The sequence below is a fragment of the Oncorhynchus mykiss genome, chromosome 13, assembly GCF_057628025.1.
Source record: "Oncorhynchus mykiss isolate SJ-2025 chromosome 13, ASM5762802v1, whole genome shotgun sequence".
Taxonomy (NCBI): domain Eukaryota; kingdom Metazoa; phylum Chordata; class Actinopteri; order Salmoniformes; family Salmonidae; genus Oncorhynchus; species Oncorhynchus mykiss.
The window spans coordinates 24,146,792-24,171,142 of NC_143034.1; the positions used below are offsets into that span (position 1 = coordinate 24,146,792).

Here is a 24,351-nt window from a genome sequence, read left to right on the forward strand (position 1 = left end):
AAAAAATATGTATTATTTATTGAGTAAATGTAAACATGTTTTTGACAGATTATGGAGTTTAAAAAAAGGAAAAATGAATTATACGTTTCACGATGACCTCCGTTGCCGTGGCTACACGTGATGTTTAGGAAGTGTCCGTTTTTTGCAATATGGCTGTGCAGAGCTGGACAGATCTCCTAAAAGCATCCACGAAAACCGCTTTAATACACGATGGTAAGTGAAACAGAGAGATGCAGACAAGTTATCATCATTATTGTGTTTTGTATCACAACATTTACCCTTACATTCATCTAGTAAGACTTCAGTGTCCATTATAAGCTCGCTAGCATTAGCTGCGAACTACCACTAACCTTTACTTTGCCTAGCAAATCTGTTTAGCAAAGATGACAGCTAGCTAGTTCACATTTAAATGCATTTCTATTGGTGCTTTGCAAACCTCTTTCCAGGGAAAAGGAAGATACACTATCTCTTTACAGATGGGAAAGAAATGGCAGAAGAATATGACTTGACAACAGATGAGCTCATTGGTAAGTTTGTTTCAGATTAGACAACATCTAAAAAAAGTATCCTGCATTAGCTACATTGCTTCCGGTGCATTATATTATTTCCACTCTCAGTTGTTGTTACTTACATGTATTCTTACTTTGCAGTACGAAAGTGGCGTTCGAAAAGCACCTTGAAGGGACAGGGACCATGGGAGATAGAAGTTGGAGAGCCAGTCCCATCTACTGTAGCCTGTTTGGAATCAGATGTTATCAAGGAAAACTGTTCAAACGTGAGTTGTATTATACAATATTTACATCTGTTATATTTCAGGCCATGATCTAAATTGCTAATTGATTCGAGTTCACTATCACCAACAGTACTCATCCAAATGTGTCAACTACTACTTTTACGATCGTGGAATTCACTTCATTTTCATCATTTCACTATTCAATTAATCGTCAATCAAAGAGTATGCATTTAACAGTACAATGCTCTGTTGTATTTTCTCAGCCTGTATTTATGCGCAAAGACACAAAGACCAGTTTCCTGTGGAGAGTCCGGAACCTTCCATACCCCAAAGAGGTCTACAACATTTCAGTGGAGCCTGATCAACGATGCTGCATCATACGAACAAATAACAAAAAGTAACATCCGAATAGCCTCTATTCCACTCTCATGCCCAAATGGCTTTACTAGTTATGCATACAGCTGATATGTTTCCCCTCCTTAGAAATCTACTGATAAACTGCTAGGCCTATATCACTTCAGATATTGTTAACTACAGGTCCTTGAAAAGTGATACCACATTCAAAGTCTATATAATTTATACAGTTGTAACATCTTCACAATGGAGAAGGCCTCCTATATTTTCCTTTATTTTCTTTGTCAGTGCTTGTTACAGTTCCGCATATGTAAGTGAGGCTGGCTCTCCTATAGGTGGCACTGTTGACAAAAAGATTGATCTCTTGCCTTCAAGAAACCCTTTTCTCACTGCGGTGTGTTTATCCTTTGCAGGTACTACAAGAAGTTTAATGTTCCTGATCTGGACCGAAGCCAGCTGCCAATGGATAGTTCCGCGCTCAACTTCACCCACGCCAATAACACGTTAATCGTCAGTGTAAGTACTCCTGACAACAACAACAACAACAACAAACAAACCAATTACAGTACTTCTCAAATCCCTTCTTGGATGATTTTACACTGAAAGTCTTATATCCAATATACAGAGACTGATAGGCAAACTATAATTTGATACTGTAGACTAGATTGAAACTCTATTTTTCTATTCGTCTCACTTGTATCAGAACACGCCTATAAACTCAAGGGAATCATTGAATTACTTAGAACAAACATTAGGATAGCCTACTAAGTATCTGATGAAGAGATTGACCGTTACTTTATGTGTATACCTATCATAATCGGTTTCTCTGTACTATTCGATTTCTTATTCCTTGTGTTTGTTAAAATTGGCACCCTATTCCCTATATATTGCACTACTTTTGAGCCCGACTCTGGTCGAAAGTAGTGCACTAAATAGGGAATAAGAAGCCTCTGTTATCCCACTTTAGGTCAAACATTACACTACAGGATGTACATGGAAGGGAAATGGGTTTCTGTAGAGGTAATGACATATTCTGCCTTTCAGCAATGAATTATGCCGACACAAATACAAAATGGCCGACCATAATCACCAACTATGCAGATATGGGACTAAATAACCTACCTCATAGGATGTGATAGGCTTGTGGTAGCTCTTGAGGGGGTTGAAGGCTTTGGAGTAGCCCAGTGCTCTCCATCTGTCCCCCTGGTGCGTGTAGGCCTTGGCCAGCACCTCCAGTTTATCTGTGATGTGCTTGTTGTGGTTGTCAACCTTGGACTGGGCACACACCCACTTCCCTGAGAGAGGCTTCTGTTGGGGGTCTGAGGGGGCAGTGGCAGTACTGGGGGTCTCGTCCTTGGGGTGCAAGCCACTGATCAGAGCCTCCAGATCGCTCTGGGAGACGCCATATTCGTCTTTGAAGTCATCTTTAGTGTCTTGGACCTATGGATACATGAAGTAATGAAGTGTATGTTTAGGGCCAGAATAAGCTATCATGCTGTGACAGGGTTATGGTTAATGGTTATGTGGTCGTCAACCTAAAGTCTCTGTCGACTCATCTGGTTTTGTTTCATCAGAGATTGGCTGCTTCATGTCCTGTGTGGCTAGGAGTGGGATTTTGTTGAGTACGTCTTCTTTGACACCGTCCTTTGTAGTTTCGATGTCTTTGTCTGGGTTGAGTAGGCTTTAGACTGCTGTATCCAGCAGTCTCTGCTCAATGATGCAGGTGCTAAGCCAGGTGCACTTCAACAGATAAACTCCAGAGGGCAACCTGTCCACTTTGAGCAGGCTGAGAGCCCTGTCACAGCCCATACTGTCATCCACTACTACATGGGTGACTGTGTGACAGAGGGAACTATATAGGGAATAAGAAGCCTCTGTGTTATTCCACTTTAGGTCAAACATTACACTACAGGATGTACATGGAAGGGAAATTGGTTTCTGTAGAGGTAATGACATATTCTGCCTTTCCTTTCAAGTACAAGAAGCCCAAGGAGATATTAACCCTTGAGCACGAGCTACTCCGGGAGGTGAAGAAACTGAAGGGAACCAATGAAGGGGACGTCGACTGCAAAACTCAATGAAGTCCCAGTGTGGATCTGAGGGGGTGTCACTCAAACAAGTCGTTTTTGATTTGCACTGGTGATGCAGTATCCTGTATGTTTTCTACTCTGATTTCTGGTTCTCAATGGGATTCCACTATTGGAACATTTTTGCACAGTGCCTTGTCCATACTTTCCATTGTGTTTATTGCGGTCGGGGCGGCGGGGGGGGGGGGGGGGGGGGGGGTGGAATTGAGACAGTGAATTACAAACATAGTTACTTGTTTAAACTTGTTAATTTATGATGGAACACTTACAAGTGTTCTGTCAAAAAGGTATTTGAGAAACGTCACTGCTGCTCTGTAAAAAGTTCTGAATCGTTGTTGTCGAGATACGAACACTTATTGGGTTTAATACGTGATGTTGTCCTTTGAAGGTGAATACAATTCCATAACATTGTTAACAACTGTCTCTACATCTCTCCTTTCCTTTAACTATGCAAACTATTAGTTGTTAAAATAGTCCAAACGCAGAGAGTTCATCCCCCTCCCACAATTATTGGTCTCCTTCCCTTGTAAAACACTTTAACACACAATGCCTTTTCCCTATTCTTTCCACACACACAAACACACACACACTTTTGTCGACGGGGTCGCCCTTACAAGCACGTCCCATTTGTGTTAACTGATTACCCTTATGCTCATGATTGTGCAGCCCAGAGTAGGCCACCCTGAAAGCCATTATGGCCGAGCTAGCCAGTACTAGCAGGTCTTACTGGTCCCCTGAGCCTCACCCTGTCCTCTAGGGGATGACTTTGCTGGCCCAGAGTCCTCCAACAAATCCTCTCGCAAACCCCAAGACTGGGGATAGCCAAGGATAGGTATGGAGCTTGGATGACAGAAGCACTATATTACTGGGAAGTGAACAAGTCGTATGCTTCTTTGTAAATCTAGGTTCTTGCATGGCAGTAGTACTGAATTACTGCAAAGTGGGAAAAGGTTGTAGTCTCTTTTGTAAATCGAGTACCACGGTGAGCCACAATGAGAAACGTTATCTGACTGAATGCTTGCTAACTTTGACCATCAAACTCTAGGGAGATGAGTAACAAGACATATCTGACTAAGCTAATACGACTGACGTTTGACCATCAAAGTTTGATTGAATGAAACGAAAACTGAAGTGAAGTTTTACTGATTTACTTTTTAACACAATGTGTTATTGCCATAGCAGCTGACCTAGAGCAGTTCAAAACAAAACATAGATGCTGTGTGAAAAGAAAACAATGCTGCAAAAAAAAGGAACAATTCCATTTAAATATAGATTCCTCTAACCTAGTGGTAATTCCTTGCATTTCTGGGACTCTATGTGCCTAACCAAGTGAGCAGTACAAGGGCTAAACACGGCGACCAAACCACAGGTCACTCACTATTGTGCTTTGCGTACTTCCTAAAGGGGAGGAGATATGTCATGGGATTTGGGAACCAGATCCAACCAAAGCATAAGATCTGAGAAATACATTCTCAACTAATTTCTCAAATCAAGAGTTGCTGTTGGATTGCTTTGACTTTGTGTTGTCCAAATAAAATCTTGGACACGGAATGAAACGACCATTTGGAGGGTGATTTGCGTACACTGCTGTCTTTTCTCATTTGACAGAGCAGGATAATGCTTCAATTAAAGTGCACAATGTGTCCTAGTAGCCATGAGGATAGCCATTCAGTTCTCAATAGGAGTAACAATAATAACACTAAAAGTTAAGTTTTTATCCTGTCAGATTTATGGAACCTTTTTGATCACAGCTTTTAGTTGTTCATTTGTTTGCAAGCCCTCAAAGCTGGCGCTTGGCGCTTAGCTATACTGAAAAACCATTCCTCATATTTAGAATCCGACCTTTAGCAAACAACCAATAGGACATCCAGACTTCAAACAGTGAGAAAGAGAGAGGAAGGGAATAGAGCGAGAGAGAGGGTCTGCTCTGATTCTGTGGTGCAGCCAGGCCGACCGGGTCTTCTTCCCCGTCATCTGATTCTGTGGTGCAGCCAGGCCGTCCGGGTCTTCTTCCCCGTCATCTGATTCTGTGGTGCAGCCAGGCCGACCGGGTCTTCTTCCCCGTCATCTGATTCTGTGGTGCAGCCAGGCAGACCGGGTCTTCTTCCCCGTCATCTGATTCTGTGGTGCAGCCAGGCCGTCCGGGTCTTCTTCCCCGTCATCTGATTCTGTGGTGCAGCCAGGCCGACCGGGTCTTCTTCCCCCTGTCATTTGGCCTCTGCTGGTCATGCTCAGTTGCTCCTGGGAAAGAGAGGAGGGTTTCTTTCTGCCACGTCCTTTCATTCCCGAACGCCTCTTCCCAGCCATTCCCCCTCTTTCAGCCGGTGCCACATTTTGCCACACTGAGCCCTGGTACTCTTTCGCTTTCTCTCCCTCCCTCCTGTGAGACTAGCTTCTTTTTGATAACTGACCCCTCCTCGTGTTATTATTCGAACCCACTATTGTATCACATGTCCTTTTATATGAGGGCCACAAAGGGCCCATTTGATCACAGGGTTATGGTGTGTGATCGTGAGAAATGCATCTACATGGTGGTAACATTTGTCTCGAAACAAAATTGTGGGCTGACCTCATCTGCTTTTAATGCATAGCCCCAGCTATTCAGGCCCAAGTCTCACTTGCTGAGCACATTGAATTGCAGTAGCCTGTCACAGATATTGCCCAACAGTTATCTGGGTCTCCAGTTTTTTAGGCAAAGTTAGAACCATTGGGACCCCAAAGTGACCCAGCTATAAAAATGGTTAGAAACGGCGCATTAACTCAAACTTCTTTTGTGATTTTAATACACACTCTACAATAAATATTTCCATCATTTAAACGTATTTTACAAATCTTCCAATTAAAAATATATTCATATATGTAGAAAACAGATGAACGAAAATGGCCTCCTAAATGCTAAATAATGTGTTTTACATGTATTCACTGTTATTTAGTTGATGCAACCACATGATGATCCAAAGATAGCTGCCATGTAATGTGTATTCATTATTTCTCTCTCATAACATCCTCTCTTTATAGCAGAGTAGGGTTATCACTAAGCCCAAGATGTCCTTTCATTCATTCAAATCTCATCGAGTGCTTGAGCACTAAAATCGTCCTCTGGTTATAAAAACTCTTTCCTACGAATAAACCTCGGTCTGACGTAGCAGATTAGATAGTCAACTCATTGTTTTAGACACAATCAGGTACAAAACATAACAAAAGGAGTCCTTGCAAGGAGCAGAAGTATGGTAGTGGTATTTTAGTTTGGTGTGTTCCCCTCCCTCCCTATGCTTCCTCTTCTTCTTCGTCTGTTCTTTCCTCAGTGGGCCCCTGAGCTGTGGTGATGGGTATGTTTAGTCCTCCGGGGGTGGAAGGGGACCACGGAGAGGGGGAGGACATCAAAGGGCTGGGTGTCACCCAGGAGGTGGCCCTTGGGCTGGCGTTTCATGAAGTGGGCCTCCCTCTGGTGTTGCTTGGTCCTGGAGGCCTTGCGGGGCCTTCCTTTACGTGTGAAGGCCATGTACCAGCCCTCATATTTAGCGTTCTGGAGAGCAGTGTAGTTGTTCTCCAGAACGATCTCTGTGAAGATACAGTCTTTGCCGCGACCCTTCCGCTGTTAGAGAGAGAGAGAGAGAGAGGAGGTGGTGGGTGTGAGGGTGAAAGACAGAATGACGGAATGATTTAGGGGGTCAGTCTCTGAGGAGGTTAAAATATTGTTTTGACAAGTAAATGTCCTATCAATCCTTCAAGTTTCTTTCCAAATCATGTCCCAACTCCCTACAAGGGCTTTTCTGGTCATAACTCAAGTGAAGAGCCTTACACAGGACAGACATAACTTTTCCCTGAAACTTTGTATTCATGGTCACAGTCAAAATTCTGACCGGATTTATTGAACTCAACCAACCTCCAGGGCTCACATGAAAAGAGATGTACATTTCAATGTGACTTCCCTAAATAAAGGATTAATAAGTAAATATAATGTTTACCTTGCCAATCAATTTCCCCGTCTTGTTCATGCAGATGTAGTAGCCCGTCTTTGCCCCTTTGATCCGAATACGACTACCAAACGTGTCCGTCTCCACCACAAGTTTGGCTAGAAAAACACAAAACACATCATATTCTTAATTAACTTTATTCAGCTCAGACACAATGATTCTCAAGCTTATGAGGTTATTCTATTTTGTGAACACGATATGCATGCATTCATAACTTTGAGCTAAAACCTTTGTGAAAAAGAATCCAATAGTGGTATCATTTGAGACTAAATTGAATTTGAAGACTGTGAGACTATGCCGGCCCAGTAGTATTGACGTGATGACATCAGAAAGGGTGTGAAGTTATTGTCATGACTGGTTCAGACGACTACATTTAACCTTGATCTAATAACCTTAAGTTATGTATCATATTATAATGACTTTAGCAGAGTTCTACTACTCGTTATCATGGCATCAATCTTGCATGCAGCGGGGAGACAAGTATTGTATATGGCAAAACATTCAAACATAAATTAAATTTGAAACATTGGCTAAAAACACTCTAGTCTTTTAGAATAGCAGCAAGTGGCTTTGACTTCGCACTGAGCCATTGTCATTGAACGGCTATAAAATGCCGCGCTACGCTAGATGATGGGGAGGAAGGAGGAACGAGGGAGTGAGAGAACATAGCGGTCAGCGACACAGCCACAAAAGCACCGAGCAGTGGTCAGATTTGGGCCTGCTACAAGAGTGACACCCACTTAGGACATGCACGCTTGAGCCAAGGCGAGGTGTGTGTGTGTGTTTGAGGGAGAGGGAGATGAAGAAAAAAGAACAGAGAGAGGAAAGAGGGGATAAAATGAAGATGCTGACTTCACCGCTCTTTATAAACCGAGTCATACATTGAGTTGTAAAGCAATGAAAATTCCTCATTAAATGACACTCCAAAAAGCAGGCAGCAGGCTTAGGGAGAAATAGATGGTTGTGGTGGAAAGATGGCTAGACAGACCAAAAAAAGACTTTGGTGACAGGAATTTGCTCCCTTTAAATTTCAGACAATTTTTTCCTTGAGGGGAGAAAAAAATCCCAACCTAGCATAGATTTAATCAAAACAGCTGTCTATATTGTACACTTTGTCCATAGGCTATACTCCAAGAAAGAAAAAAATCTAAAAGGGTTCTTTAACTGTCCCCATAGGATAAGCCCTTTTGGTTCCAGGTAGAACCATTTTGGGTTACATCTAGAAACCTCTGTAGAAAGGGTTCTACATGGAACCCGAAAGGATTCAATCTGCAACCAAAAAGGGTTCTCCTATGGGGACAGCCGAATAACCTTTTAAGGGTCTAGATAGCACTTTTTTTCAAATAGTGCATAGGAGGCCTATGAATACGTCTAGACCACCACTGTTGAGAAATACACATTTTTAACTTCATGTGGATGAAACAGTGCGATGCGGTTGCCCTGAGAAATGTTGTGCTAATTATTCCACTTGGCAGAAATGCAGTTTACCCAAACCCTTCCAAAAACAATGCATTGTCTATAAGGGCCATTCAGCACCACTCTGGATACGTGAGTTAAAACAATTCTGATTTATCAATTACATTTATCACATTTTTGTAATTCTCAAATGTCAATCAGTCACTGATATTTTAAACCACTAAATCTAATGTAAAAATGTCGTACTTTTTTTTGGTATGTTTAAGCAGATATGAATTAATTTATTTTGTGTTCAAAGGATGGACTTGAGAGAGCTACTGTGTATTTATAACATTTAAATATTTCGGTATTTGAATATTCATTGACATGTGTCCATCAAAGACCAGTGGGGGACAGAATTAAACAAAAACACATTCGCCTCATAACTTTGGGTAAAAAATAGGGCGTCTCAAGGTTATGAAAATTGCAAGTCATATGTCTTTCTTTCAAACGCTTCTGAGAGGGTAAGCTACTCAGTAACTGTTTAAGAAGGTAGAAAGTAAGACGAGTTCTGATGTGTTTACCAGATATTCTGAGTGGGTTTCTCCCGAGAATCCCAGTCCAGAACAATACTATAGAATCCATTTCGAATGAATTTTCTCCCTCCCGCCTCCTACTCAAGCCTAAACTTCTTCATGCTAAATAGAACTGTTTGCTTTTTAAATGGTGATATTTTCATAATATACCTACTTTTCTTCTCCAATAGGCCTACATGACTTGTAAATTGACGTGTCCATAAGTAGACTTAGGTCATTTCAAAATCTGGAATAAGCCTGTTAAATCCTACAATTATTACGAAAATGCCTAGGTCTACTTGAAGGCACCCATTTGGTGCTAGGCGTGATTTATTCGTTTCTTACCATGCACAGCTCCGTCGTCGCCCATGGCATTCACTTTCTTATTGCCCAGAACCTGGACATGTTTGCCGCTGGTCCGGCTGTAGAGCTGGTAGGTCCGAATCAACCTGCGGCTCATCCGGTCAGACAACCGGCACTGCTCGTTCACATGGTGCTTGAAATTAGGAGGTGGGGAGTGGGACTGCACTGTGTTCTATCAAACAAGAAAAACACATACAAAAGAAATGCATGAATAAAATAAGTAAAAAATTAAAGCATCAATGAGAGAATAGCCGAACTGATAATTAATGCGAATTGATGTTCAGTCTAAATGAATGAGAAGCAGATCAAGTTATTTTCCAACTAAAACATATTTATATATTTCAATGAACACCAATCATATGCTTTTCATATGGGCTTAGGCCATAGGCACTTCAAAGGGAATTGCGGGCACATGGTTTTTAGAAGACAAAAAGTGCCCTTGCACAGTGAGTGTTTGGGGAGATGCACGCAGCGAGTCCGCTGTCCTCACTCGAGATGACATGCCTATGATAGGTTGTTTTACCACGAATGATCTTTCACCCCCATCTCCCTTAGCTATATCCCTTAACGATTATTTTTCAATTCAGCCATACGCCATACCCATATGTTTTAACAATTACCTTTTAGGCTCGCTTTTACGTCTTTTCAAGATGTTTGACTTGTTGCCAACTACTTAGGGCTCATAATAAAATGTTTTCATTGTTATTACACTTTTATTGCAGATATGCAAACGAATTGGATTAATATCAATAAGAATAAAAACGCTTGTAAATTGATATAATTAGTTGCATTGATGGACTGAAATCTTTTTAAGGGGCTATGAAATGTTATGGTATGCAAATTGCGCTGCAAACTTCATAAAAATGCATGCAAGTTCGTACCTGTGTGTAAAAACACAGCGCTAAGAACTGAAGTAACCTGAAACATAAAAAAATAAAAATATTTATGTTTCATATACATTTCCAAATATGTCAAGTAACTATATAGGCCTATATAGCCAATTCCTTAAATCTTCAGTTCAGTTCAGTAGTATAATAACTCACAGGTAGCCTAATCTCGATGTTTTAAACCTCATATTGAAATAAGTCAAATATTTCTTCATGAATTCCACTATTCCACATGAGTTCTCTGGGAAATAACAGTCCTTCCCAATGGGAATTTCAGCCTGGATTTGATCTCCCTTCTGTTACAGCTTATAAATTGATAGCCCGACGATGGAGATCCAGAAACGGTCCAATGTTCCAGGTAGGATTCACATTCACTCATTGACAGTATTCACAATCAAACGTTCCAGGACGATTTAAAGACGTTCAGGGGGCCATCCAGAATTACAAGTCCCAGGGATAGAGATCGCACTGTGATCAAGCGACCACCGTTATTCCACAAATCGGTCAATTCCCCCTCGTGTCAATCATCCCTCCTCTGCAGAATTCAAGGTCTTCTTTGATGTTGCTTAGTAGAGATAATGTATATCCCGGTTGCTTTCGTGGAATTGTAATACATCCGTATGCACTGGTGGGATGGAATTATTACGCGCATGGAGATTAGCCTATTTGTATGCATATTTTACGCGCGACAGTGAGGAGATGCATGTCCATTCAATAAAAAATAAAAAGGGTGAATCTTGCATAGATATTAATTAAAAATGGTAGCAAAATGTATAGTTCTATGTATTTGCAGCCACTGGTGATGTTTGCCTCTCAAATAAACGCTGTTAGATGGTCGGTATAGCGGGGCTCCAATGTCAACCTCCCACACGTGTGTTTCTTGTGGTCCGGTTTACTTCAGAATACAGCGGCTCCTGCCCTCATCATTTACATACATTCACTTGCGAGAAAGGCAATATCCTTGCAGAGAGCAGGCGGAGCCTTTGGTGGGAGATAGTAACAGGCTGAGGAGGACTGAAAGTGGCATGTATTGATTGCCACCCATTTTCACCTACCTCATCCCCATACTGTTTTTATTTATTTATTTTTCTGCTCTTTTGCACACCAATATCTCTACCTGTACATAACCATCTGATCATTTATCACTCCAGTGTTAATCTGCATAATTGTAATTATTCGCCTACCTTCTCATGCCTTTTGCACACAATGTATATAGACTCCCCTTTTTTCTACTGTGTTATTGACTTGTTAATTGTTTACTCCATGTGTAACTGTGTGTTGTCTGTTCACACTGCTATGCCTTATCTTGGCCAGGTCGCAGTTGCAAATGAGAACTTGTTCTCAACTAGCCTACCTGGTTAAATAAAGGTGAAATAAATCAAATAAAAAAAATAAAAATTCTTGATAGTATAAAACATGAACAATCCCGAACAAACCTATTAATTGTTATTTGTCAACTAATCAATCAACTAATTAATTTCCAATAAACCACGAATAAAGGTTAAATACAAATATCAATATAATGTTGGCCCTGCTGCATCACACAAGAGAATAGCAAGGAAACAAAGCCTCTGTTCCCTGGAATCTACTTAAGAAAATATACAGCTACATTAACCTCTTCCCCTACTGCAGGTTAGTGGTTGTTTCATACTGCAGGTTAGTGGTTGTTTATACTGCAGGTTAGTGGTTGTTTCATACTGCAGGTTAGAGGTTGTTTATACTGCAGGTTAGTGGTTGTTTCATACTGCAGGTTAGAGGTTGTTTATACTGCAGGTTAGAGGTTGTTTATACTGCAGGTTAGTGGTTGTTTCATACTGCAGGTTAGTGGTTGTTTCATACTGCAGGTTAGTGGTTGTTTCATACTGGAGGTTAGTGGATGTTTCATACTGCAGGTTAGTGGTTGTTTCATACTGCAGGTTAGTGGTTGTTTCATACTGCAGGTTAGTGGTTGTTTCATACTGCAGGTTAGTGGTTGTTTCATACTGGAGGTTAGTGGATGTTTCATACTGCAGGTTAGTGGATGTTTCATACTGCAGGTTAGTGGTTGTTTCATACTAGAGGTTAGTGGTTGTTTCATACTGCAGGTTAGAGGTTGTTTATACTGCAGGTTAGAGGTTGTTTATACTGCAGGTTAGTGGTTGTTTCATACTGCAGGTTAGTGGTTGTTTCATACTGCAGGTTAGTGGTTGTTTCATACTGGAGGTTAGTGGATGTTTCATACTGCAGGTTAGTGGATGTTTCATACTGCAGGTTAGTGGTTGTTTCATACTGCAGGTTAGTGGTTGTTTCATACTGCAGGTTAGTGGTTGTTTCATACTGGAGGTTAGTGGATGTTTCATACTGCAGGTTAGTGGTTGTTTCATACTGCAGGTTAGTGGTTGTTTCATACTGCAGGTTAGTGGATGTTTCATACTGCAGGTTAGTGGTTGTTTCATACTGCAGGTTAGTGGTTGTTTCATACTGCAGGTTAGTGGTTGTTTCATACTGGAGGTTAGTGGATGTTTCATACTGCAGGTTAGTGGTTGTTTCATACGGCAGGTTAGTGGTTGTTTCATACTGCAGGTTAGTGGTTGTTTCATACTGCAGGTTAGTGGTTGTTTCATACTGCAGGTTAGTGGTTGTTTCATACTGGAGGTTAGTGGATGTTTCATACTGCAGGTTAGTGGTTGTTTCATACTGCAGGTTAGAGGTTGTTTATACTGCAGGTTAGAGGTTGTTTCATACTGCAGGTTAGTGGTTGTTTCATACTGCAGGTTAGTGGTTGTTTCATACTGCAGGTTAGTGGTTGTTTCATACGGCAGGTTAGTGGTTGTTTCATACTGCAGGTTAGTGGTTGTTTCATACTGCAGGTTAGTGGTTGTTTCATACTGCAGGTTAGTGGTTGTTTCATACTGCAGGTTAGTGGTTGTTTCATACTGCAGGTTAGTGGTTGTTTCATACGGCAGGTTAGTGGTTGTTTCATACTGCAGGTTAGTGGTTGTTTCATACTGCAGGTTAGTGGTTGTTTCATACTGCAGGTTAGTGGTTGTTTCATACTGCAGGTTAGTGGTTGTTTCATACTGCAGGTTAGTGGTTGTTTCATACGGCAGGTTAGTGGTTGTTTCATACTGCAGGTTAGTGGTTGTTTCATACTGCAGGTTAGTGGATGTTTCATACTGCAGGTTAGTGGTTGTTTCATACGGCAGGTTAGTGGTTGTTTCATACTGCAGGTTAGTGGTTGTTTCATACTGCAGGTTAGTGGTTGTTTCATACTGCAGGTTAGTGGTTGTTTCATACTGCAGGTTAGTGGTTGTTTCATACTGCAGGTTAGTGGATGTTTCATACTGCAGGTTAGTGGATGTTTCATACTGCAGGTTAGTGGTTGTTTCATACTGCAGGTTAGTGGTTGTTTCATACTGCAGGTTAGTGGATGTTTCATACTGCAGGTTAGTGGTTGTTTCATACGGCAGGTTAGTGGTTGTTTCATACTGCAGGTTAGTGGTTGTTTCATACTGCAGGTTAGTGGTTGTTTCATACGGCAGGTTAGTGGTTGTTTCATACTGCAGGTTAGTGGTTGTTTCATACTGCAGGTTAGTGGTTGTTTCATACTGCAGGTTAGTGGTTGTTTCATACTGCAGGTTAGTGGATGTTTCATACTGCAGGTTAGTGGTTGTTTCATACGGCAGGTTAGTGGTTGTTTCATACTGCAGGTTAGTGGTTGTTTCATACTGCAGGTTAGTGGTTGTTTCATACTGCAGGTTAGTGGTTGTTTCATACTGCAGGTTAGTGGTTGTTTCATACTGCAGGTTAGTGGTTGTTTCATACTGCAGGTTAGTGGTTGTTTCATACTGCAGGTTAGTGGTTGTTTCATACTGCAGGTTAGTGGTTGTTTCATACTGCAGGTTAGTGGTTGTTTCATACTGCAGGTTAGTGGTTGTTTCATACTGCAGGTTAGTGGTTGTTTCATACTGCAGGTTAGTGGTTGTTTCATACTGCAGGTTAGTGGTTGTTTCATACTGCAGGTTAGTGGTTGTTTCATACTGCAGGTTAGTGGTTGTTTCATACTGCAGGTTAGTGGTTGTTTCATACGGCAGGTTAGTGGTTGTTTCATACTGCAGGTTAGTGGTTGTTTCATACGGCAGGTTAGTGGTTGTTTCATACTGCAGGTTAGTGGTTGTTTCATACTGCAGGTTAGTGGTTGTTTCATACTGCAGGTTAGTGGTTGTTTCATACTGCAGGTTAGTGGTTGTTTCATACTGCAGGTTAGTGGATGTTTCATACTGCAGGTTAGTGGTTGTTTCATACTGCAGGTTAGTGGTTGTTTCATATTGCAGGTTAGTGGTTGTTTCATACTGCAGGTTAGTGGTTGTTTCATACTGCAGGTTAGTGGTTGTTTCATACTGCAGGTTAGTGGTTGTTTCATACTGCAGGTTAGTGGTTGTTTCATACTGCAGGTTAGTGGTTGTTTCATACTGGAGGTTAGTGGTTGTTTCATACTGCAGGTTAGTGGTTAATTCATACTAGAGGTTAGTGGATGTTTCATACTGGAGGTTAGAGGTGTTTTGAAGGACTCTGTTGCTATATATGACAAAACTGAAATCTTTCAATGAGCACTTTGTATCATCTGGTAGGCTGTTTGATTCAGTGTCTCTGTACAACCCTGTGTGGATGAACCAGTGAGAGCTGGTCAAACGTTTTAGCTTTTTGCCATTCTCAGTGCAGGTGGTACATAAAGCCCTGAAATCTTTAGATCAGAGAAAGCCTGCAGGTCCTGATCTTCTGGGTCCCTGCATTTTAAATATGGCAGCTGATTTCATAGCTGAACCACTTACATATCTGTTCAATCTAACCCTGGAATGTAATACAATTCCAAAGATCTGGAAATCAGCATTTGTCCTACCACTTTTAAAAGGGGGAGATCCAACTCTTTTAAATAATTATAGGCCAATCTCAAAGCTGTCACCCCTGGTGAAAATACTTTAAATCCTTGAAAGTGAACAGCTAAAATAGTTTTTATTTACTAACTCTATTTTATCAATGTACCAATCGGCCTTCAGGAAGAAGCATAGCACAATTTCAGCAGCCATGAAGGTTTTAAATGATATCACTGAAGCCATTGACAAAAAACAGCACTGTGTTCACTTTTTATTGATCTCTCTAAGGCTTTTGATACAGTTAATCATGCTATACTAAGGCAGAGATTGTCGAGTGTAGGTCTTTCGGAGCATGCAGTTGCATGGTTTGCTAACTACCTGTCTGATAGAACTCAGTGCACTCAATTTGATGGGCTTATGTCTGTTAAATTGTCTGTCTTGAATGGTGTGACCCAAGGCTCTGTACTTGGTCCTCTCTTATTCACTATTTATATAAATGATTTAGACAAAAATGTCCAAAATGCACAACTTCATTTTTATGCTGATGATACTGTTATTTACTGTTGTGCCTCGTCTCTTACAAAAGCTTTCCAGAACATGCAAACTGCTTTTCTTACTGTTCAACATACCTTGTGTCAATTGAAGCTTATCCTCAATACTGACAAAATTAAACGAATGGTGTTTTCTAATGCAAGAAATAGACCATTGAACCTTTCACCCATTACTACCTGCCAGGGCAAGGAGATTGAGGTTGTAACCTCATGTCAATATCTTGGAATTTTAATTGATGACGGCCTCTCTTTTAAATTGCATATTCAACAACTTACAAAAAAATTGAAGCTGAAATTGGGATTTTATTTTAGGAATAAGGCCTGTTTTTCTTTTGAAGCCAGAAGGAGGCTAGTATCAGCTACATTTATGCCTTTACTAGACTATGGCGATAGCTATGAAAGTGCCATGCAACCCATGGCACTTTGTGATTTATTTTAAACTACAAAACCCTTATGCACCACTGCACTTTGTATACCAGGGTTGGCTGGCCTTCTCTAGCCAGAGCCCTTCCTGGTTTATTTATTTTTTTATTTTACCCCTTTTTTCTCCCCAATTTCGTGGTATCCAATTGTTGTAGTAGCTACTATCTTGTCTCATTGCTACAACTCCCGTACGGGCTCGGGAGAGACGAAGGTTGAATGTCATGCGTCCTCCGATACACAACCCAACCAGCCGTACTGCTTCTTAACACAGCGCGCATCCAACCCGGAAGCCAGCCGCACCAATGTGTCGGAGGCTACACCGTGCACCTGGCAACCTTGGCTAGCGCGCACTGCGCCCGGCCCGCCACAGGAGTCGCTGGTGCGCGATGAGACAAGGAGATCCCTACCGACCAATCCCTCCCTAACCCGGACGATGCTAGGCCAATTGTGCGTCGCCCCACGGACCTCCCGGTAGCGGCCGGTTACGACAGAGCCTGGTCGCGAACCCAGGGACTCTGATGGCACAGCTGGCGCTGCAATACAGCGCCCTTAACCACTGCGCCACCCGGGAGGCCGAGCCCTTCCTGGTTAAATAAAGGTTAAATAAATAAATAAAGAGGTTGTTTCATAGTGCAGGTTAGTGGTTGTTTCATACTGGAGGTTAGAGGTTGTTTAATACTGCAGGTTAAGTGGTTGTTTCATCCTGCATGTTAGAGGTTGTTTCATACTGCATGTTAGTGGTTAATTCAAACTAGAGGTTAGTGGTTGTTTCATACTGGAGGTTAGAGGTTGTTTCATACTGAAGGTTAGTGGTTGTTTCATACTGCAGGTTAGTGTTTGTTTCATACTGGACGTGAGTGGTTGTATCATACTGAATGTTAGTGGTTGTTTCATACTGGAGGTTAGTGGTGGTTTAATACTGCATGTTAGTGGTTGTTTCATACTGCAGGATAGTGGTTGTTTCATAGCGCAGGTTAGAGGTTGTTTCATACTGGAGGCTAGTGGTTGTTTCATGCTGGAGGTTAGGGACTGCTTCACACTGGAGGATTGTGGTTGTTTCATACTGCAGGTTAGTGGTTGTTTCATACTGGATATTGGTGGCTGTTTCAAACTGGAGTTTAGTGGATGTTTCATACTGCAGTTTAGTGGTTGTTTCATACTGGAGGTTAGTGGTTGTTTCATACTGGAGGTTAGTGGTTGTTTCATACTGGAGGTTAGCGGATGTCTCATACTGCAGGTTAAAGGTCATTTCATACTGGAGGTTAGAGGTTGTTCATACTGGAGGTTAGTGATTGTTTCATACTGCGGTTTAGTGGTTGTTTCATACTGCAGGATAGAGGTTGTTTCATACTGGAGGTTAGTGGTTGTTTCATACTGCAGATTAGTGGTTATTTCATACTGCAATTTAGTGGTTGTTTCATAGTGGAGGATAGGGGTTGTTTCATAATGAATTTTGGTGGTCGTTTTATACTGGAGGTTAGTGGTTGTTTCATACTGAATGTTGGTGGTTGTGTTATACTGGAGGTTAGTGGTTGTTTTATACTGCATATCGGTGTTTGTTTCATACTGGAGGTTAGTGGTTGTTTCTTACTTCAGGTTAGTGGTTGTTTCAAACTGAAGGTTACTGGTTGTTTCATACTGGAGGAAGGTGGATGTTTCATACTGGAGGTTAGTGGTTGTTTCTTACTTCAGGTTAGAGGTTGTTTCACCATGGAGGAAAGAGGTTGTTAATACTGGAGGTTAATGATTGTTTCATACTGAATGATTTAGGTTCTTTCATACAGCAGGTTAGAGGTTGTTTCATACTGCAGGTTAGAGGTTGTTTCATACTGGAGGTTAGTGGTTGTTTCATAATGCAGGTTAGTTGTTGTTTCATACTGCAGTTTTGTGGTTGTTTCATACTGGAGGTTGATGGTTGTTTCATATTGAATGTTGGTGGTTGTGTTGTACAGGAGGTTAGTGGTCATTTCATTCTGCAGGTTGATGGTTGGTTCATATTTTATATTGGTGGTCATTTCTTACTGCAGGTTGGTGATTGTTTCATATTGGAGGTTAGTGGTTGTTACATACTGCAGGTTAGTGGTTGTTTCATACTGGAGGTTAGTGAATGTTTCATACTGCAGTTTACTGGTTGTTTCATACTGGAGGATAGTGGTTGTTTCAAAATGAATTTAGGTGGTTGTGTTATACTGGAGGTTAGTGGTTGTTTCTTACTTCAGGTTAGAGTTGGTTTCATACTGGAGGATAGTGGTTGTTTCATACTGCAGGTAGGAAGATGTTTCATACTGGAGGTTAGTGGTTGTTTCTTACTTCAGGTTAGAGTTGGTTTCATACTGGAGGTTAGTGGTTGTTTCCTACTGCAGGTAGGAAGATGTTTCCTACTGCAGGTTAGTGGTTGTGTCATACGGCAGGTCAGTGGTTGTTTCTAACTTCAGGTTAGAGGTTGTTTCATACCGGAGGTTACTGGTTGTTTCCTGCTGCAGGTTAGTGGTTTTTCTCATACTGCATGTTGGTGGTTGTTTCATACTGGAGGTTAGTGATTGTTTCGTACTGAATGATGGAGGTTCTTTCATAAAGCAGGTTAGAGGTTGTTTCATACTACAGGTTAGTGGTTGTTTCTTACTTCACGGTTATGGATTGTTTCATATTGGATATTAGAAGATGTTTCATACTGCAGGTTAGTGGTTGTTTCAAACTGGAGGTTACTGGTTGTTTCATACTGGAGGAAGGTGGCTGTTTCATACTGGAGGTTAGTGGTTGTGTCTTACTTCCGGTTCCAGGTTGTTTCATACTGCATGTCGGTGGTTGTTTCATACTTCAGGTTAGATTTCGTTTCATACTGGAGGATAGTGGTTGTTTCCTACTGCAGGTAGGAAGATGTTTCCTACTGCAGGTCAGTGGTTGTTTCTAACTTCAGGTTAGAGGTTGTTTCATACTGGAGGTTAGTGGTTGTTTCTTACTTCAGGTTAGAGGTTGTTTCACCATGGAGGAAAGAGGTTGTTAATACTGGAGGTTAGTGATTGTTTCATACTGAATGATGTAGGTTCTTTCATACAGCAGGTTAGAGGTTGTTTCATACTGCAGGTTAGTGGTTGTTTCATACTGCAGGTTAGTTGTTGTTTCATACTGCAGTTTTGTGGTTGTTTCATACTGGAGGTTGGTGGTTGTTTCATATTGAATGTTGGTGGTTGTGTTGTACAGGAGGATAGTGGTAATTTCATACTGCAGGTTGATTGTTGGTTCATATTTTATATTGGTGGTAATTTCATACTGCAGGTTGGTGGTTGTTTCAAACTGGAGGTTACTGGTTGTTTCATACTGGAGGAAGGTGGCTGTTTCATACTGCATACTGTATTGTTGGATGTTTCATACTGCAGGTTAGTGGTTGTTTTAAACTGGAGGTTACTGGTTGTTTCATACTGGAGGAAGGTGGCTGTTTCATACTGCATACTGTATTGTTGGTTGTTTCATACTGCAGGTTAGTGGTTGTTTCATACTGGAAGTTTGTGGTTGTTTCATACTGGAGGTTAGCGGTTGTTTCATACTGCAGGTTAGTGGTTGTTTCATACTGCATACTGTATTGTTGGTTGTTTCATACTGCAGGTTAGTGGTTGTTTCATACTGCAGTCTAGTGGTTGTTTCATACTGGAGGGTAGTAGTTGTTTCATATTGAATATTGGTGGTTGTTTCATACTGCAGGTTAGGGGCTGTTTCATACTGCATATTGGTGGTTGTTTCTTTCTGGAGGTTAGTGGTTGTTACTTACTGGAGGTTAGTGGTTTTTTCTTGTTTCATACTTCAAGGATGGAGGTTGTTTCATACTGGAGGTTAGTGGTTGTTTCATTCTTCAGGTTAGTGGTTGTTTCATGCTGGAGGTTAGTGGTTGTTTCATTCATGGTTGTTTCATTCTTCAGGTTAGTGGTTGTTTCATACTGCAGGATAGTGGTTGTTTCATACTGGAGGTTAGTGGTTGTTTCATAATGTAGGTTAGTTGTTGTTTCATTCCTCAGGTTAGGGGTTGTTTCATACTGCACATTAGTAGTTGTTTAATGGCCCCATTGGACCAACCTTGATCTGCTGTTTTTCATTTTACATATATGTATGTGTAAGTAATATGTATTCCATGTGAAATCACGGCACAGAATGGTTTTCACATATAACATTCTAGACGCTGTTGCTGCCTTTGACAAATGGTCTCTTTCTCTCTGTCTCTCACAATCCCCATCTTGCTTCACTTTCACTGTCTGTGTTGGGTTCTTTATAGTTGTGTGTGTAGGTGACCTACACTACCGTTCAAAAGTTTGGGGTCACTTAGAAATGTCCATTATTGTCCATTAAAATAACATCAAATTGTGTAGACATTGTTAGACATTGTAGACATTGTTAATGTTGTGAATGACTATTGTAGCTGGAAAAAGCAGATTTTATATGGAATATCGACATATGAGACTCGTACAGAGTCCCATTATCAGCAAACATCCCTCCTGTGTTCAAATGTTGTGTTAGCTAACCCAAGTTTATAATTTTAACACCAGTCTCAACGTCAACAGTGAGGAGGTGACTCTGGGATGCTTGCCTTCTAGGCAGAATTCTTTTGTCCAGTGTCTGTGTTATTTTGCCCATCTTAATCTTTTCTTTTTATTGGCCAGTCTGAGATATGGCTTTTTCTTTGCAACTCCATCTTTGCAAAGGCCAGCATCCCAGAGTCGCCTCTTCACTGTTGACATTGAGACTGGTGTTTTGTGGGTACTATTTAATGAAGCTGTCAGCTGAGGACTTGTGAGGCGTCTGTTTCTCAAACTAGACACTCTAATGTACTTGTTCTCTTACTCAGTTGTGCACCGGGGCCTCCCACTCCTCTTTCTATTCTGGTTAGAGACAGCTGTTCTGTGAAGGAAGTAGTACACAGCGTTGTACGAGATCTTCAGTTTCTTGGCAATTTCTGGCATGGAATAGCCTTCATTTCTCTGAACAAGAATAGACTGACGAGTTTCAGAAGAAAGTTATTTTTTTCTGGCCATTTTGAGCCTGTAATCGAACCCACAAATGCTGATGCGCCAGACACTCAACTAGTCTAAAGAAGGCCAGTTTTATTGCTTCTTTAATCAGTACAACAGTTTTCAGCTGTACTAACATACGTAATTGTAAAATGGTTTTCTAATGATCAATTAGCCTTTTAAAATGATATTCTTTGATTAGCTAACACAACGTGCCATTGGAACACAGGAGTGATGGTTTCTGAAAATGGGCCTACTGTATGTAGATATTCCATAAAAATCAACCGTTTCCAGCTACAATAGTCATTTACAACATTAACAATGTCTACCTTGTATTTCTGATCAATTTTAATGGACAAAAACAAGGACATTTCTAAGTGACCCCAAACGTTTGAACGGTAGTGTATACTATATGGTAAGAACATAACAGCAATGTGGTTAATAACAAAGTAATGTTTTAGGAAACCCCAGAAAACCAAGTACACCCCCTAAGATCTATAACACCTCAGGTCACTTCTTCATGATCTAGACAGACCCATTTAACTTCTTTCAACATGGTTGGCATCATAACATGCTAATTGCCATACCAATAAAACATGCTCTACTGTAATTTCCACAATGTCAGAAAATAACCAATCACAAGTCCTTTCCTCTCTTCTTTTAGAGCTGCTTTCTCCTTAGACCTGTGAATAATGTGGGAACCTTTTGTACGCTCAACAGCTCAACAAGCTCGACAGCTGTTCAAGTGTCAAAAGTATAATTGTCTGAATTTCAGTCAAATTCTTTGCAGTAAATCAGTCATTCCGGCCAATGTTAGGGATTTAGAGGGTGAAAATGTACCTGCCTTATTAGTTCCAGTTCCAGAGGGATACTGCAACAAGAGAGTTTGCCACCTGGAACGCTTCAGCCACTTTGTTCCTGGGCTGGGTTTTCCAACTTAGTGCCTACCTCCCAAACGCACCCTATTCCCTATATAGTCCACTACTTTCAACCAGGGACCAAAGGGCTCTCGTCAAAAGTAGTGCGCTACATAGGGAACAGGGTGCCATTTGGGACAAAGCCTATGAAACACTGATGGACAACTTGATTGCTCATTGTGGGACTGGTGTATGCTCTCAGGAGAGTGTGGCCTACTATAGCCTATATATCATAATACATATACATATAAATATACATATTTACGTATACATATAAAAAATAAAAAATACATGAGAATCAAAATTGTCAACGGGACAACAGTAACAACAATAACCAAGGGTCAAAATAACCATACATTCAACAATAATAAGTGTACAGTAGAGTACATGTGCAGGTTGATTGGTCTGTCAGACACTGTCCCTCAACTTATGGAGAGTTATTCATCCCTACATCTCTCTCTCTCTCTCTCTCTCTCTCTCTCTCTCTCTCTCAGGGAATGGTTGTCTACAGTGGACAGACTTCTTTGACTCTGGCTCTCATAACATCCTCATCCAACAGCTACCGGCAATTTCTGAACAATTTCCCCTCCGAGGATAAATTAAACCCAAATGACATTTAGGAGAGATGATTTGTCAGACATGTTTGTGTAAAACTACAGACTTCTACCTCGTTTTTATTCGATCCAACCGCCGCCTAATACTTCTCCTCGTCTCAAGTGACCAGGGGTTCTGGCCTATAACGAGTTGGAGAGGAGTTGTAGTCGAGGCAAGGAGCTGGAACATCTCCAAACATTACCCCTTGTTCCTCAAGCCTCGGACTGTTGTATTTCACCTCAGTGTTAGCCTAGTCCCCACAGCCTGTGCTGCTTTTCACATTTGGACCTCGGCTTCGTCGGCTACTAATACAAAGCCTTGGTATCAGCGCGCCACAGAAGACAGCATCACTAGAGGCTGTAAAGAAGAAGAAAGGAGGATAAAAAAGAGAGGGAAACTTTGGCAAGAGAGAACGTCGCTTATTCTTAGAAGAGCAGTGACTGAATGTCTGAAAAGGACCCGAGACTGCAGCCTGCAGACTCCCATTCACTCAGAGGCATTATTCCCCAGGCCTAATGCGAGACATAAAAATACACCGTGCCATGAGGCAGGGGCAGTGGAAAGGTAGACACCATAGAGAATGAGGGGGAAAAAGACAGAATGACAGAGAGAGAACGTTCCCATTGTGGAAAAAGAAGAATTGTGGGAATTTGGGGACTTGTCAGTGTCATCTGCTGGTCTGGACTGTCATTCGCCACCAGCCACTGTGGTTTCCTGAACCGCACTGTGAGAGGAGAAGAAGCCCATTCCACTGCTCCAGAGCTCAGATGTGTTGTAATTATGTTGCAGTTGTCTGTTATTGCAACGGTGTAAACCGCAGATGTGCCTGTGACCGCACCAATGTTTTCACCTGGTGGTAACTCAGTATGGAACAGTGCCACTGTAACAGGGTTACAGCTAGTTTACACCAGTACCACTGTAACAGGGTTACAGCTCGTTTATACTAGTACCACTGTAACAGGGTTACAGCTAGTTTACACCAGTACCACTGTAACAGGGTTACAGCTAGTTTACACCAGTACCACTGTAACAGGGTTACAGCTTGTTTACACCAGTACCACTGTAACAGGGTTACAGCTAGTTTAAACCAGTACCACTGTAACAGGGTTACAGCTAGTTTACACCAGTACCACTGTAACAGGGTTACAGCTAGTTTACTCCAGTACCACTGTAACAGGGTTACAGCTAGTTTACTCCAGTACCACTGTAACAGGGTTACAGCTAGTTTACACCAGTATCACTGTAACAGGGTTACAGCTAGTTTACTCCAGTACCACTGTAACAGGGTTACAGCTAGTTTACACCAGTACCACTGTAACAGGGTTACAGCTAGTTTACACCAGTACCACTGTAACTATGGTTACAGCTAGTTTACACCAGTACCACTGTAACAGGGTTACAGCTTGTTTACACCAGTACCACTGTAACAGGGTTACAGCTTGTTTACACCAGTACCACTGTAACAGGGTTACAGCTAGTTTACTCCAGTACCACTGTAACAGGGTTACAGATAGTTTACACCAGTACCATTGTAACAGGGTTACAGCTTGTTTACACCAGTACAACTGTAACAGGGTTACAGCTTGTTTACACCAGTACCACTGTAACAGGGTTACAGCTAGTTTACACCAGTACCACTGTAACA

At 41.4% G+C, this 24,351-nt stretch overlaps 2 protein-coding genes across 2 annotated transcripts; one reads left to right on the forward strand and one right to left on the reverse strand.

The window, feature by feature from the left end:
- The first annotated feature begins 103 nt into the window (after positions 1–103).
- Positions 104–3,589, forward strand: LOC110485760 (protein DPCD). Its single transcript, XM_021556919.3, has 6 exons — positions 104–213; positions 447–527; positions 651–775; positions 997–1,130; positions 1,501–1,603; positions 3,064–3,589. Exons 1-6 carry the CDS (start codon positions 150–152, stop codon positions 3,166–3,168), a joined length of 612 nt encoding a protein of 203 aa, XP_021412594.3. The 5' UTR covers positions 104–149; the 3' UTR covers positions 3,169–3,589.
- Positions 3,590–5,940: 2,351 nt separating this feature from the next.
- LOC110485763 (fibroblast growth factor 8b) lies at positions 5,941–11,302 on the reverse strand. Its single transcript, XM_021556921.3, has 5 exons — positions 10,528–11,302; positions 10,366–10,402; positions 9,467–9,656; positions 7,143–7,249; positions 5,941–6,769 (listed from the first exon to the last, which is right to left on the reverse strand). Exons 1-5 carry the CDS (start codon positions 10,584–10,586, stop codon positions 6,476–6,478), a joined length of 687 nt encoding a protein of 228 aa, XP_021412596.1. The 5' UTR covers positions 10,587–11,302; the 3' UTR covers positions 5,941–6,475.
- Positions 11,303–24,351: the final 13,049 nt, after the last annotated feature.